This window comes from Solea solea, chromosome 3 (genome assembly GCF_958295425.1).
Source record: "Solea solea chromosome 3, fSolSol10.1, whole genome shotgun sequence".
Lineage (NCBI taxonomy): Eukaryota > Metazoa > Chordata > Actinopteri > Pleuronectiformes > Soleidae > Solea > Solea solea.
The window spans coordinates 4,539,296-4,554,124 of NC_081136.1; the positions used below are offsets into that span (position 1 = coordinate 4,539,296).

The 14,829-nt window shown below is 41.5% G+C and overlaps 2 protein-coding genes across 2 annotated transcripts; one reads left to right on the top strand and one right to left on the bottom strand.

Annotated features, from left to right (window-relative positions):
* The first annotated feature begins 957 nt into the window (after positions 1-957).
* On the top strand, positions 958-6,549 carry LOC131455858 (H-2 class II histocompatibility antigen, E-S beta chain-like). Its single transcript, XM_058623701.1, has 6 exons — positions 958-1,059; positions 1,145-1,414; positions 2,524-2,737; positions 2,842-2,909; positions 3,008-3,121; positions 3,570-6,549. The coding sequence occupies exons 1-6, from the start codon at positions 1,005-1,007 to the stop codon at positions 3,593-3,595; spliced, it is 747 nt and encodes a 248-aa protein (XP_058479684.1). The 5' UTR covers positions 958-1,004; the 3' UTR covers positions 3,596-6,549.
* A 1,221-nt stretch (positions 6,550-7,770) lies between these two features.
* On the bottom strand, positions 7,771-14,217 carry atp1b2a (ATPase Na+/K+ transporting subunit beta 2a). Its single transcript, XM_058623693.1, has 8 exons — positions 14,026-14,217; positions 10,733-10,861; positions 10,549-10,653; positions 10,366-10,445; positions 10,152-10,277; positions 9,590-9,649; positions 9,396-9,491; positions 7,771-8,411 (listed from the first exon to the last, which is right to left on the bottom strand). Exons 1-8 carry the CDS (start codon positions 14,129-14,131, stop codon positions 8,247-8,249), a joined length of 867 nt encoding a protein of 288 aa, XP_058479676.1. The 5' UTR covers positions 14,132-14,217; the 3' UTR covers positions 7,771-8,246.
* Positions 14,218-14,829: the final 612 nt, after the last annotated feature.

Genomic DNA, 14,829 nt, shown 5'->3' on the forward strand with positions numbered 1-14,829 from the left:
CCTAAAAATAATGTCGAAAACTGCATAGGTAGATTAGTATTAAACATGCTGCCTAATACTTTGTGAAGCTCTGTCCAGAAGGATTTAACCACTGGGCGTTCCCAAAAGATATGCCAATGATTGGCTTCCCGGTGGGATCCAAAATCTTAATTCAGTTTTGTGGTTTCTTGAGAAACCACAAAACCCCTCTGAATGGCCTGCTGATGCATCCACTGATAACCCTGCAGTGGACCAGTTCCAGCTATTTTCCCCTCCACAAAAGCAGTGATATCCTCCAAGTCCATCTATGCATTTTCTTGCATATACTTTTTAAAGTCCTGATACTTTTGACAATGTGATGCTGATGTGCCAAAAGATTATGTATCTCCTTGTTTGTGAAGTACAATTCCATAAAATGTTCCACAGCCCTCATTTTTACAACGCTCCTCTTCTAAATATAATATATCAGAATATTACGACTTTATTCTTGTAAATTTACAACTTTATTCTCGCAGTCTGTGATATTTTTTTCTCAATGTGACCCGTAGTCAGCAGTTACTCAGTACTTGAGTCGTTTTTTCACTAAATACGTTATTACTCTAACGCAATTAATTATTTGACTACTTTTTTTATTGTTAAAAATAAAATAACATACTTTTATAAAGGTGCTTCATACAAGACTGTCAGTACATGGCACATAATTACACTCCAACCGACAAACACTGGTGAGTTTTTTCAGGAAGCAAGAACTATGAGTTAAAAACATTCATGAGTCAGCACATGTGATGACAGTGAGCTTTGCAAATCAATCCGTTTTTATTTCAAGGCACTTTTCATTTTTAATGTTGATAGTGAACATCACCATTTCTCTGTCATTGACTCTGGTCTGACTGTGTCTGTAAAACAACCAGACATCTGTCAGACTGCTCTACCTGGCAACTAGTGACTCTGCAGGTCACATAATCTCTGGGTTTAAATGAGCAGCTCTCAGTCAGACTCTGTCAGTGTCGAGTGAACAGAGGAACATGGCTTCAACTTTCCTCAGCATCATCCTCCTCTTCATCGCTGCTCACACAGCAGGTAAATGCAACACACTGATCACTCATCAATACTCTGATTATTGATCAATATATCAATAACTCCACCACTGTGTTCTGTTCTTCAGATGGATTTGAGGAATATACGTTGGATGTCTGCATATTTAACTCAACTAAACTGGAGGACATCCAGTACATCCGGTCTCTCTATTACAACAGACGGGAGTACCTCAGGTTTGACAGCAATGTGGGAGAATATGTGGGATACACTGAGTTTGGAGTGAAGAACGCAAAGAGGTGGAACAGCGGTCCAGAGGTGGTCCAAACGAGAGCTGAGAGGGAGAGATACTGTTTTAACAATGTGGGAATTTACTATCCATATGATCTGACTAAATCAGGTGAGTGTTTGTGTGACGTCATCACTGTAAAATAATACACATCCCTATAATGTACAATCCTCTATATTATTATTATTATTGTTAGTAAAGCTGTAACTTATAAACATAAACAAACGTTCAAACCATTGTCAAAATTCTCTGCACGACTCTCTCTCCGTGTTCCTCCTCATCGCGATTCTACTTATTTATTTATTTATTTATTTATTCATTTATTTATTCATTTATTTTAATTTTTGGGCGCAAGTAAAGTGAGACAGAGAATACGAGGAAGTGGAACGCAGGGCCGGCCCAAAAAATTATATTATATATTATATTATAAAATCTTTAAATACTAAAGTAAAAGAAATAAAAATAAACAAATGACAATAATTCGTAGAGAGATGGAACAAGATAACAAAATGGTTGTTCGTTACCATCATGAACAAACAGTCATCAGTCAAACAATGAAATAAAATAAAATAAAATAAATACAAATAAAGTGAGCTGGTGCCCCCTGGTGGGCTCTGTCGGTACTGCAGGTGGGCAGTAAAAAAAGTTATTAAATGTAAATACATAAATGAATGAATACATTTTTTATCTTTTTAGTTTTGTAATTAAGATTCAAGTTGCTGTCAAATATGTACGATAGATGTTAAGAAATAAGGAATAAACAAACCAGTTTGTTCAGTTGGAGTTCATAATCCCATTTTGTTTTATTCCGTCACGATCACCATTGTGGCTTCTCACGAACGACGAATGAATGAATTAATTTTATTTCCGCTTCAACAAAATCCAGCACTTTGCTCGACTCCCGACGCCGAAACACGTCTATATTCACACATTTGTTTCCCACTTTACCGTTTTCAAACATAAACAACGCTCTTCACTTATCACTTCCTTCTCTTAATCCCATTTTATTTTGAATACACACTGGACGGCTTCTGTTCGCTCAACTCTAAACGATAGTTCTAACATTTTCACACGCACAACACGATGTAGAAAAAGATAGTAGATGACGAACCATTGAATATTCCCATGAAAAATTAAGCTCATTAAGAGATAAATAAAGTCACTCGAATGGAATAATCAGTAAAATGCCGTTTACAGACTTGTCATTATTTGTCCTCCAGCCAAACCCTACGTCAGACTTCGCTCTGAGGAGTCCCCTGCTGGTAAACATCCTACCATGTTGGTCTGCAGCGTCTTCGACTTCTACCCCAAACACATCAAAGTGACCTGGCACAGAGACGGGAAGGAAGTCACCTCTGATGTCACTTCCACTGACGAGCTGGAGGACAGTGATTGGTACTACCAGGTCCACTCTCACCTGGAGTACACGCCCAGGTGAGTTCACACGGAGGTCTACAGAGAACCAGGTCCACCGAGGTCCACTTTGTCTCCAACTGTGCGACACAAACGGTGTTGTGTTGTTTTTTTTGTCGACGCAGGTCTGGAGAGAAGATCTCGTGTGTGGTGGAACATGCCAGCCTGAGTCAACCTCTGATCACTAACTGGGGTATAAACCTGTCTGTCTGTCTGTCTGTCTGTCTGTCTGTCTGTCTGTACACCTGTCTTTCTGCTCACCTGTCTCTGTGTCTGTCTGTCTGTCCTCAGAGCCATCCATGCCCGAGTCTGAGAGAAACAAGATCGCCATCGGTGCCTCTGGACTGATTCTGGGTCTGACCTTGTCTCTGGCTGGATTCATCTACTACCGGAAGAAGTCTCGAGGTAATCCTTAACCCCCTAAAATGTGTTTGTACCACTTATCCTGAAACCAGTTTCAAACCAGTTTCCACCTTTTGAAACCCAGTTTAAAGTCAGTCTGAGTACAATTTACACGAGTTTACACATATTGTAAGAACAGTTTAGGAGTAGTCCTTAACCAATTTACTCAGTTTTCGTACATAATATAAACTGGTTTACACTGGTTTACACAGTCTAAAACCAATTTACACCCGTTTATACCCAGTCTTAAATCAGTTTTCACCAGTGTACACATTCAAAAGCAGTTTAAAACTACATTATTCCGAGCATATGATCTTAGACCAGTTCACAATCAGTTTTAAATCACCAGAATAAAGTAAAATCACATTATTTGAGGAAAGACAGAGAGATTTAAATGCATTTGTTTCTGGTTTCACATCAGTTTAAATCCATCTTTTTCTCTTTAAAACAGGACTCATTCTGGTTCCCAATCACTGAGCCTGGTCCTGAATCCTGCACCTGAATCTAATCATGGTCCTGGTTCTGAACCAGATACTGCTTCAATCTCTTTCTTTTTGTCACTTTATAATGTCAAGGCTGTCACCTGCTGGTCTGGTTTATCACCGGATTTTCTGATACCCTGATCCAGGTCTACCACAGTCCTGTGCACAAAATCTTTCGGGGAATCCCGGACCAGGTTTAATCTGGACTCTGGTGTATCAGCTTCTACTTATATAACCAGATATTTTGCTGCTTCTGTGTGTGAAATATGAATTTCTTTGCCGCAAAGTGACTCAGTAACAGCTTTGAAATCCTGAACAATCCGGTTTGGTGACTGGTTTTGGGCTCTTAGGTCGTGTGATTGTTGGACTGATATATTTTTACTGGAGTGGGACATTTTTATAATCACAATAAAAGTGTGGGGAAAACCCCCCAGAGACAATGTTTAATTAGTGCCTGCAGCTGCAAGGCATTCTAGTGAGAACCCTAGGGTTCTCACTAGAATGCCTTGCGCTGCAAGCATCTCTTGTTATCCTACGCGTTTATTAGTGCCTGCAGCTGCAAGGCATTCTAGTGAGAACCCTAGGGTTCTCACTAGAATGCCTTGCGCTGCAAGCATCTCTTGTTATCCTACGCGTTTATTCCGCTTATTTTTCCCGCGCACGCCAAAAGTTTGGCGCGCTTCTCCTCCTGCAGCTTTGAGAAACCCCCAACACAAGTTATATCAAAATGTGCGCCTTGACCGGGAATGGTGTGCTATGACTTTTCTAAGATTTTCATATAACCACTGGGATAATATTTACAAAAAACTGAACAAAAATGAACATTGAAGTGGATGGGAGACCGAAAAAAACCAAGCCCGCTTTGGAGCATCACAGTGTCGTCATACTTTAACGTAGAAACGTGGTTGGAAGTTTAAACGGGTCACAAGACTTGGGACTTTTCTGACCTAAGTCGACATTTTGATACATGTTACGGTTTTTGAACTATCGCAGTTTAAGTTTTGTACTTTTTTTCAAAGCTTTCTGATTTTATAATGGGTGTGTGTGTGGTCGTTAGGTGTGAGCTAGAGTGACACACCCTAGCAAGATCCAGCAAAATAATCAGAAAAACTTCTAAACAAACTCTTCTCCTGCCCACAATTTCCAACCTACAGAGACAATTTTTGGTTTTTTGGCCATGGTTGTCGTCTAACCCTGTGTGTGTTTGTCATGTTCATATGACTTGTAGTTTTTTTTAAAATCACCTCAAAGCACAGAGAACTCTGGTCACAGTCTCAATTCACTCCCATGTTAAAATGTCTGCTTTGGAGTTGTGGAAAATCAAGATGAGGGTGATTTTAAAACTGTGATTTCTCTGTCAATTCACGCCCGTTTGTCACAAATTTTGAGATGGGAGCTGCTGAAAGCCTCCTGGCGCTCACAAACCAAACATTTTATCTCTATCATCAACCGTTCTTGAGATATGACAACTTTAAAACATGCTGTTTTCTCTGTGAGAATGGGAAACAGAGGGGATTGTGAATCTCTCTCTCCCTCTCTCCTGTCACTCCAGCAGTTTGCCCCGCCCCCTCCTCTGCCGGCCCTGATTACACACACCTGCTGACAATTAAGCCATGTGGACTATAAAAACTCCCTGTTCCCCTGTTTCAGTGCCAGTGTGTTTTCGTCCATGCCTGATCACCCGAGCTCCTCGTCACAGCCACAGAATCCTCAAGTTTTTGATCCTCTTGGTGAGCGACGCTTTATTTTGTAAGTTTTCTTATCATAGCCTGTTAGCTGATACCTTAGTTAAGATTTATAGCTTTTGTTTTCCTCCTTGGGAGAGATTTTTTCTTTGTTAATTTTCACAGCCTTTTAGGAACTCCAATCACTAGGATTGTGACTTACCTTTTATTAGTTAGATCCAATCATTTAGATTGCGTTTTGTTTTTTATCTCATTCTTAGTTAGTTAAGGATCGCCAATCATTAGGATTGTGCTTTTGAGTTAGTTTTTGTTTTGAAGTGTTTAGAGCCGTGTTTTCCTCCGTTTGGAGAGTTTTCTGTTTAAGTTTTACATGATAACCTTAGTCCGAGTATGTTTCCTCTTCGGAGTGATTTTTATTTGTTCCGCGTTTATAGTTCCACAACATTTCTCTTGTAGAGCGTTGCGCTCGCAATTTGTTATAGGTTTTCATAGCCACACTTTTGTTTTTCCTCAGTAAAGAGGACCTGCCTTGAGAATTGTTTACGAGTGCCAATAAAGACAATTAAAAGGCCTCTGCGTCTGAGTCCTCTCTGATCCGTCTTGTTATCTCCTTTAAAACTTGGTGTTTTTAAAGGGTGAGTCCACCAAAATACCACTCTGTCTAAATGCTTTTAAAGGTTCAATCCACATTTTTAGATTTTATAACGCAGGTGTTCGGAAGGGGGAGGGGGCATCAGGGAGTGGGAGGGGTTTATGAGTTATTCTCTTTCAAAGGGTGATTCCACCAAAATACCACTCAATCCTTTACCAGCACAAGTCCTGCACGTGACGACACATGCCGCAAGAACTGCAGGCACACTCGAAATTTCGGCACGGAATTGCGGAAATCTAGTTTGTATTTGTCATCTAATTAAAAAAAAAAGCTTATTGTAATTCACAATTTTTACCACAAGGGGGTTATCATGCTGGCATTTATAAATAAACATAACAGTATTTTAAAGTAACACTTTATAATAGATTGAATTAAACCAATAAAATAAAGTTTATTATAATTACACCAATTTTAAAAAAGTAAAATACAATTTATTTAAGTCACATTAAGTTAAGTAAAATATATATTACATGTCATTTAGCAGACGCTTTTATCCAAAGTGACTTACAATATGTGCATTTAAACATTTGGGTACAAATAAGAGCTAGAAGTAAGTAAGAGCTTCAAGTAAATCAAACTATGAAGTGCTAGTCGTAAGTGCGATGTATTTTTTTTTTTTTTTTGTCGTTAAATACGCTAAATAAAGTAAAAGATATAGCAGTTTATAAACTTAAATGTATTTCAATTTCATAAAGTTAAGTTAAAGTTTAATCAAGTTAAATAAAGTTAAGTAACACCAATATGGTTCCGTTAATTAAGTTGAATAAGTTGTAGTTAAGTTAAAAAGTTAAAACATTTTCTTAAAATAAAGTTGCATAAATTAAATAAAGTGGTTGACAGTTTGATGACATGTAGACAGGGAGGAGCTTGTTGTACCTGTGAAAGTGGCCCCACCCCTTCATTAATCACAGAAACGTTGTTTTTTTTTGGTGTTTTTCATTAGCATTTTTGTGTTTTTTTTATTGACTGTTGAACAAAAGGACAGTTTCAGGCAGGAGAAATCCTCCAATTACAAACAAGTATCTAACATCATACAGCAGGATGATCTGATTGGCTGGTCACTCTTTAAAGGAAGACGATTGGAGGAGAAGTCCAGGTGAGGGAGGAGTCTTTCATTAATCACAGAAACTTTTCTTTATGGCTCGGTTTTGAACGACAGGTGTGGAGTACACATGGCTGTGGTTGTCGTGGTAACGGTGATCACGCTCAGCGGTAAACAATAGTAAACAAAAACATGTTGGCGTTAACTAACTCACTAACGAGCCAATCAGCTCATGGGGGGGGGGGGGGACGTGACCTCAAACAACAACAGTATCGCCATGGTAACTACATCTATGACTGGCTGTCAATTTAACCTGTTTCCACGGCAACGGGTAAAACAACCTGATGTGGTGTGTAGGGTTTAAACTGGTTTGATGTGGTCTGTAGTCGGAACTGTTTTTATGTGGTCTGTAGTCTGAATTGGTTTGATGCAGTCTGTAGTCTGAACTGGTTTCATGTGGTCTGTAGTCTGAACTGGTTTGATGCAGTCTGTAGTATGAACTGGTTTGATGTGGTCTGCAGTCTGAACTGGTTTAATGTAGTCTTAACTGGTTTAGTTTGATGTATTATGTACTTTCTGAATTGGGTTGATGCGGTTTGGATGTAGTCTGAACTGGTTTGATGTAGTCAGTTTGATGTGGTCTGAACTGGGTTGATGTGGTTTGAACTGGTTTGATCGAGTCTTAACTGGTTTGGTTCGATTTTGATTTAGTCTGTATTTTCTGAATTGATTTAATGTGGTCTGAACTGGGTTGATGTGGTTTGATCGGGTTTGGTTCAATGTAGTCTGTATTTTCTGAACTAGGTTGATGTGGTGTGTATTTTCTGAACTAGTTCAAAATAGTCTATGTTTTCTGAAGTGGTCCATAAAATAGTAAAAAAAAAACAAACAAACAAATATTAAATAAGAATAAATAAAACGACTGATTGATCAGTAAACAGTTGTGTGATCAATATCTATCTTTCTTTTCGATTCATGCACATTGATGATATTGATCGTCTGTTGTTCCTCAGTCCAACCTCATTGGCAGTGACATCACAGCGTGTGTGCGTGCTGATTGGTCGGTTCCAGGATGTTGGTGTGTTTGGGTTAAAGCTGCACTGAGACCGAGGATGACATGACAGAAAGTTACAGAACGGCTACAGGGGCAGAGTGAGTGTCAGTGAACGCACCGTGGTGCCGGATTAAAGACGAGGACGAGTGCAGCTTTAATGTGTGTTTGTTTCTGTGTGCGGGTGCGTGTGCGTGTGTGTGTGTGTGTGTCTATCTATTTGTCGTTGATCCGTAGCTTAAAGGAAACCCGTCCGGCGAACTTGTCCCTCTCGCTGCCGACGGCGAGCGTGTTGGAGTTAATTTTACACTCGACGTTGATGTCCGTATTCAGAGAGGCATTCAGGAACTTCACCGCCACCAGCGGCTGAGTGTAGTTCACCTGAAACAGTAAAACCATCACATATGAGATGAGACATGAACGTGTGAATGTCTCTTTTTAATGTCACTTCCTGTTTTAGTTTTAATGCTTACATCACTTCCTACTCATCTGACGTTACTGGATTCAACCTGTGTGTTTGCATTTGTACTTGTATGTATATCATTGTTAGGACTTAAAACTTACCATGGGAGTGGGGACATATTTTGCGAAGGTGAGGACATTATGACATTAAAGACTTGGTTTTAGGGGCTAATGTCCTCACTGAGATGGTATGTGTGTGTGTTCCAGGTATATCTCATGTTGTGGGGACCTAAATCTGATTACATGGGGAATTGTCTTCCTTATGGGGACAAAAAGCAAGTCCTCAAGACGTAAGTAGTAGTTATGGTTGGGGTTAGAATCGGTCTCCAGGAAGTTAATGGAAGTCAATGTAATGCCCTCTGAAGTCATGGAAACCAGACTCTGTGTGTGTTCTCATATTTGTTACGTCTTTAGGACCACAGATCTTGTCAGGACCAGCAGTCCTCATGGAGACCAAAACCTGGTCCTAATGAGGCAGTGCCTTATTTCTGAGAAACTGGTAAAGTTGAGGGGTGAGATTTGAATTGTGGTTAGGGTTAGGGGCAGTGACTGGTTATGGTTGAGGCTTTTTTTTTTTTTTTTTTAAGTTTGTCCAAATTAAATTTTCTTAAAGCTTTTAATTTTTTGTACTTCAGTAAAGTATTTCCCTTAGTTTCTCTACTAGAAACCTTCCTAGAATTAGGAGCTGTGGGCAGCCACTGAGGAGGAGGCAATGGAGGTTGAGTATCTTGCCCAAGGATACCCCAGCCCTTTGATCTGGTGGGGACTCAAACTGGCAACCCTCTGGTTACAAGCCAAGTTCCCTTTCCACTTGGCCATGGGATGCCAAATGATTGGAAGTCAGTGCAGTGTCCTCAAAGGAACAGCTGTACAAGGTCCTCTGTGTGTTAGTGTGTGTAGTACCTGAGATTTCTTGCCATAGTACGGGTAGTACATGAGGTTAAAGGTCCCATTAGGAGGAAAATAAGCAAGAGGTCCGATTTTATCGCTGTCCTCCCTCTGCACACACACAAAGATCAGTCCTTGATCAATCACTGACAGACAGACAGACAGACAGACAGACAGACAGACAGACAGACAGACAGAAAGGTTCAGACCTTGGCTCCACAGGTGACATAAGGAGATTGACCGTCCTTCCCTGGTAACATATTGATCACCTGCAGAGACAGACAGACACTTTAAGGGTTTGTGCTTTTATTCTTTCAGCAATGAGTTGTACAGGTGTGGTCTCTGGCCATAGACTGTACGTGAAACATCATTGTAGTTGTTGAATGGAAGTCTATGGGAAAATAAACTTCTACCTCTAACAGGGCTTAGTACCAGCTCTGATGAGTCCACTTAACATTGAGCAATAGGGATTGGGTACCTTGCTCAAAGTTTCCCCAGCCCCTGACCTGGCAAGATTTGAACAGACAACCCTCTGGTTACAAGCCAAATTCCCTTCCACTCGGCCATGGGATTCCCCCCTACTCACTTGATTTATAACATCAGTAAACATTTGAGTGGATACCAATTTTATTGACGGCTAATCTGAGCCTGGTTGCAGGTGGGTGTTTGAATTCAACACTGTCTATGTATCAGTACCTTATACTTCCACGCTTCTCAAAACCTGGACTATCCCTTAGAGGACGGGTGCTGCGAGGTCAGAGGTGGACTTACCCGGTTCAATTTGATGAGGATGCAGGGCTGACCACTGTTGAAACCATAGGAGCTATCGGACATCCCAGAACAGTCCTCCAGAATGGTCCGATTAAACTGACAGGAACGTTTGGGATTGTTCCTGACCTATGAGAGACAGCCAGAAAAGATGAGAGGAAGACACACAGGCAAGTGGGAAACAGACACACACGAGTGAGAAGACAGACAGGTTTACCTCTTCACTGTCCTCCTGAATGAAGTATTGATCTGGAGGACAGTTGTCGTTGGTCTGAACCTGGTAGGTGTCATTGTATGCTGCAGAGACACAGGGAGACAAAGAGACAAACAGTCAAACGGACAGAGAGGTGGTAATAGATTTATCATATTAGAATTGGAATGGGTCAGTCTAGGGTCTCACGGGACAGGAAGGTGTTGAGGTTTTGGACAAAGCTGTCCCAGCTCTCCTTGTCCGAAATGGAGTAAACAATCTCCAGCTGATCGCCCTTTGGACGAATCATCATGCCTGAAACATGAAAAGACACAGCGATGATCAGGGATTGTGATTGATCGATGACGACGTCGGGTGCATTTGATCGTCTCACCTGGAGTGGTCAGGCGGTCCTGCCAGGTGGGCTTGTAGTCGTCCAGCGTCAGCAGCAGCATGTACATGGTGAGCGTGAACATTCCCGCCAGAAACAGGTAGAAGATCAGGTAGAAGAGCAGGATCAGGCCTGAGGGGGCGGAGCCACACATGGGTTATTATCCTCCTCCTCTCTACATTTCATCTTTATAATCCTCTTGTGTTTGGCCCCGTCCCCACTGATGACCTACATTCAGAGATGGGGGAGAGGACACAGATGGGGGAGGGGCTAATCCCGCTCCCGCTATCTCTTTGATATTAAAATGGGGAGCATCAGTAGTTACCCTGGAGACAGAGACTCCTGCTCTTTGATTGGCCAGAAGAGGTCAGTAAAAATTGTCACCTTATTCAGAACTGAAGAAGTCTCTTGGAAGAGAGGTTCATCTTAACTCAAGCATGTCCTGTTGCCTACAGCTAACCTCTGAAAAATGACCTGGATGACTGAGAACCTTCTCAGACAATGAGCTGTAGGTAACCATAGCAACATGAAAGTTAACTGACTCGAGGACTGGGGCGTCTTCAATGATCCACAAAACCTTCTCAAGGAAGCCATCAAAGACAAAGGGGATTACCTAAAGGAACCTTCTACTTTCTCATGGGTCAAGTAAGACCATTTCCAGGACCTTCAGAAGACCTCCCAGGTTCCCCCCCCACCACACACAAATAAATCAGTACGCTGATCACTGACAGCAGACAGACAGCCATCCAGTGCGCTGGTCCTGGATTAATGGGCTGAACCTGTTAAAGGTATCCTCCTGTCATGAGAAGAGTCCTCAGATTAACCACAACCAGACACCTGACACAGGGTCAGAATCAGGTAAAATAGACAGACAGACAGACAGAAACTTGATGGTGGAATTGTCAGTGGACAGTGAGATGCTGAGAAACATGTTACTGTTCCTTTAAGAGGATGTCAACTCTCTCTCTCTCTCTCACTGTGTCTGTGTATTTGGACAGATTACAGTCCAATCAAACTCGCCTGTGATTTAATCCAGATTAAAAAAAAACAAGAAAAAAAAAACACTGTTAATGTGTGTGTGTGTGTGTTATCTTTGTGTGTCCTTCAGGCTCCATCAAGGCCAAACATCCACTGCCCTGGTGCATGATGGGAAATATGATGACATCATCACAGTGTGGTTATGTAAAGCCTGAGGAGGCTTGAGATGCGTGTGTGAACCAGGAACGTTTCGTGATGAAATTAAAACTCACAGAGCGCCGTCCCAAGTTGTAAAGACTACGGTTCGCTACAAACTGCTAATTCACTGCTAAGCTAATGGCTAAGGGGGATTCATGAAAAACTGCAGCATTTTTGTTGTGCCGTAGAAAAAAAGTGGCGTAGAAATTTGCGCCGCTGCAGAAAACGATGCACACAAAGAAGAAATTAGCATGTCCACAGGTGCTCTTGCCACAACGCGGAAATGAACGCCAACGGTTCCCACTGCTCGGAAACTGCTAGCAATAGTTAGCCATAATGTCCATGGTTAAAAATGTAACAGTACCATATATAACATAACACGGGAGTGCAATTAACAGTCAGCGTAGCAGAGTGTTTTCGGTATGGACGCGATTGGCAGCAATCTTGGAATCAGTCTTTGTTTGTGAGGTTGAAATCCAACCTCCCAGTTGAATATTCCAAGTATCCGTCCATCCATCCATCCATCCATCCACCCACCCATCCATCTCCTACTGCTTTATCCTCCACATGAGGGTCACTGGGGTGCCAATCCCAGCTGACATAGGACTAGAGGCGGGGAACACCCCCACAGTCCATCTCAGAGCAAATGTCCGACTACGAAGTCGGAATTTCCAACTCCTGACAACTACTGGAATGCACCATAAATAGAAGGTGAGCAGTTGTCTCTGTAACACCGGGGGATAACTGGGGGGGGCGCTCTATTTTTGCATCATTTTTGTTACATCAATATCCCAAATGGGAATTGGCGCAGCAGTCGTGGTGAGGACACGTCATAGACACAATGCATTCCCTAGCCCCTGACCCTTAACCTTAACCATCACAACTAAATGCAGAACGCTATCCCTACAACCAGGTCTTAAGCCCGAAGAAGCCCCTTTAGTTGGTGAGAGAACGTGAGGACCAGCCGAAATGTCCTCACATTCCCAAAATTGTCCTCACTCCCCTTAGGCTTCTAAGATTTTTTTGGTCCTCACAAAGATTCACATACAAGAACACACACACACACATACACACACACACACACTTGTCCCATTTTCTGAACAATTCATCCAGTCTCCTTTAAGAGAGGGAGAGAGAGAGAGAGAGAGAGAGAGCGAGAGAGAGTGACCTTCAGACGGGACATGGCTGCCAGAGGACAAGCGAGCATCTCTGACACTGAGACGCAGAGAGAGAGAGGAACGTCATACATACCAGTATAATTTCCAAAACTAACATAATAATAATAATTTGGATTAATACAAAATGTACATGTATACTTTTTTATGAAATGTACATAATAATTTGTCACTTTATATAGTATTTTTTATTTATTGTAAAATGAAATCGTATATGTGCATACTGACACAGTTAATATATAAAAATATTTATTTCTATATGATTTTATTAAAAACAAATAATAATAATAATAGTATGTTTACAGTTTGTATGCAATTATTTTTGTTCACTGACGTCGCTGTCAATAAAGATCTGTTCGATCTGAAGTGTGCGATTCTAGCGGCGCGTTCCATTTGGAGTCGGAACTCGGAATTTGTTTGGGCTCGGATTCCCGACGCGGAAGCAACCTCACTTAGTTTGACAGTAAATCAGCCGTTCACGTGGCACTGTTTGGGTTTTTTTGCGCACACAAACTGCCTAGCAACACGTCTATGTATAAAAATTAAACATGTAGAGCGTTGTCATAGACAACAATGGCTCGCCCGAGATACGTTTGGACTTCTTAACTAGAACGCATCAAACTCGGGGGTGACTTCACTCCCAGTTCCGACTTCTGCAGAAACGAACAAAACAAATGCAAATCGTACATATATATATATATATATATATATATATATATATATATATATATATATATATATGTGTGTGTGTATATATATATATATATAGATAGAAGGGATGTCTGACACAGACAGGAAGATATATATAGGATTATTTTGTTATCATTTGCAGTTTTTGTTTGTAACATTCAAATAAAGATGGTTTGAACATAGAGAGAGATAATTTGGCTCAGTGTTAGAGCGACATTAACACTCATTCATTCACTCACTCACTCACTCACTCACCCCAGCTCTTGGCGGTTCGGCCCAGCAGCTCGTGGGTTCGCGGGTTCCAGAAGCTATCCCGCCACTCGCTCGAGCCTTTGCGGTCCTCCTCCTTGGTGCCGGACATGATGGTGACGATGATGGAGGTGAGAAAGGATGAAGAAGATGGAGCTCCGTCTGTGCTGTGACGTCACGCACGAGCCCTCAGTGATCTCAGTGGATCAGAGAGTATGATTGATCCGTGGAATCGATGGAGGTGATCGATGGGAAGAGGGAAAGACAGAGATTGGGAGAGTGTGTGTGTGTGTGTGTGTGTGAGAGAGAGAGAGAGAGAGAGAGAGAGAGAGAGAGAGAGAGAGAGAGAGAGAGAGAGGATGGTGTCACTGCAGTAAACCTCCTCACGCAAACGCGGCTGACGTCACACCTGACTCCACTAACCACAGGGCAGCAGCACCGGGACGGGCTCCGCCCCCTGTTCATGTGTTCATGTGATGATGAAGAAGATGCGGGGGGGGGGGGGGGGTTGGCACACTGATGATGATGATGACGAAGATCAGAAGAATCTCGAAAATCATGGATCTCTCTCAGCTGATATTCGAAGGATAATCGATCAGTATTCATTTTCAAGTCAATATTAATGTAATAATTATTATATCTTACTGCTGCTATATATGTGTATATGCTGAAATTATATAAAATGTAATCAGTATGTATATATATGTATATATACTGTGTGTATATACAATACATTATATATATATACATACAGTACATACACACACTCGTATACAAAATGCAGCCTTTTTCAAAGTGTGGGGTGGGCCC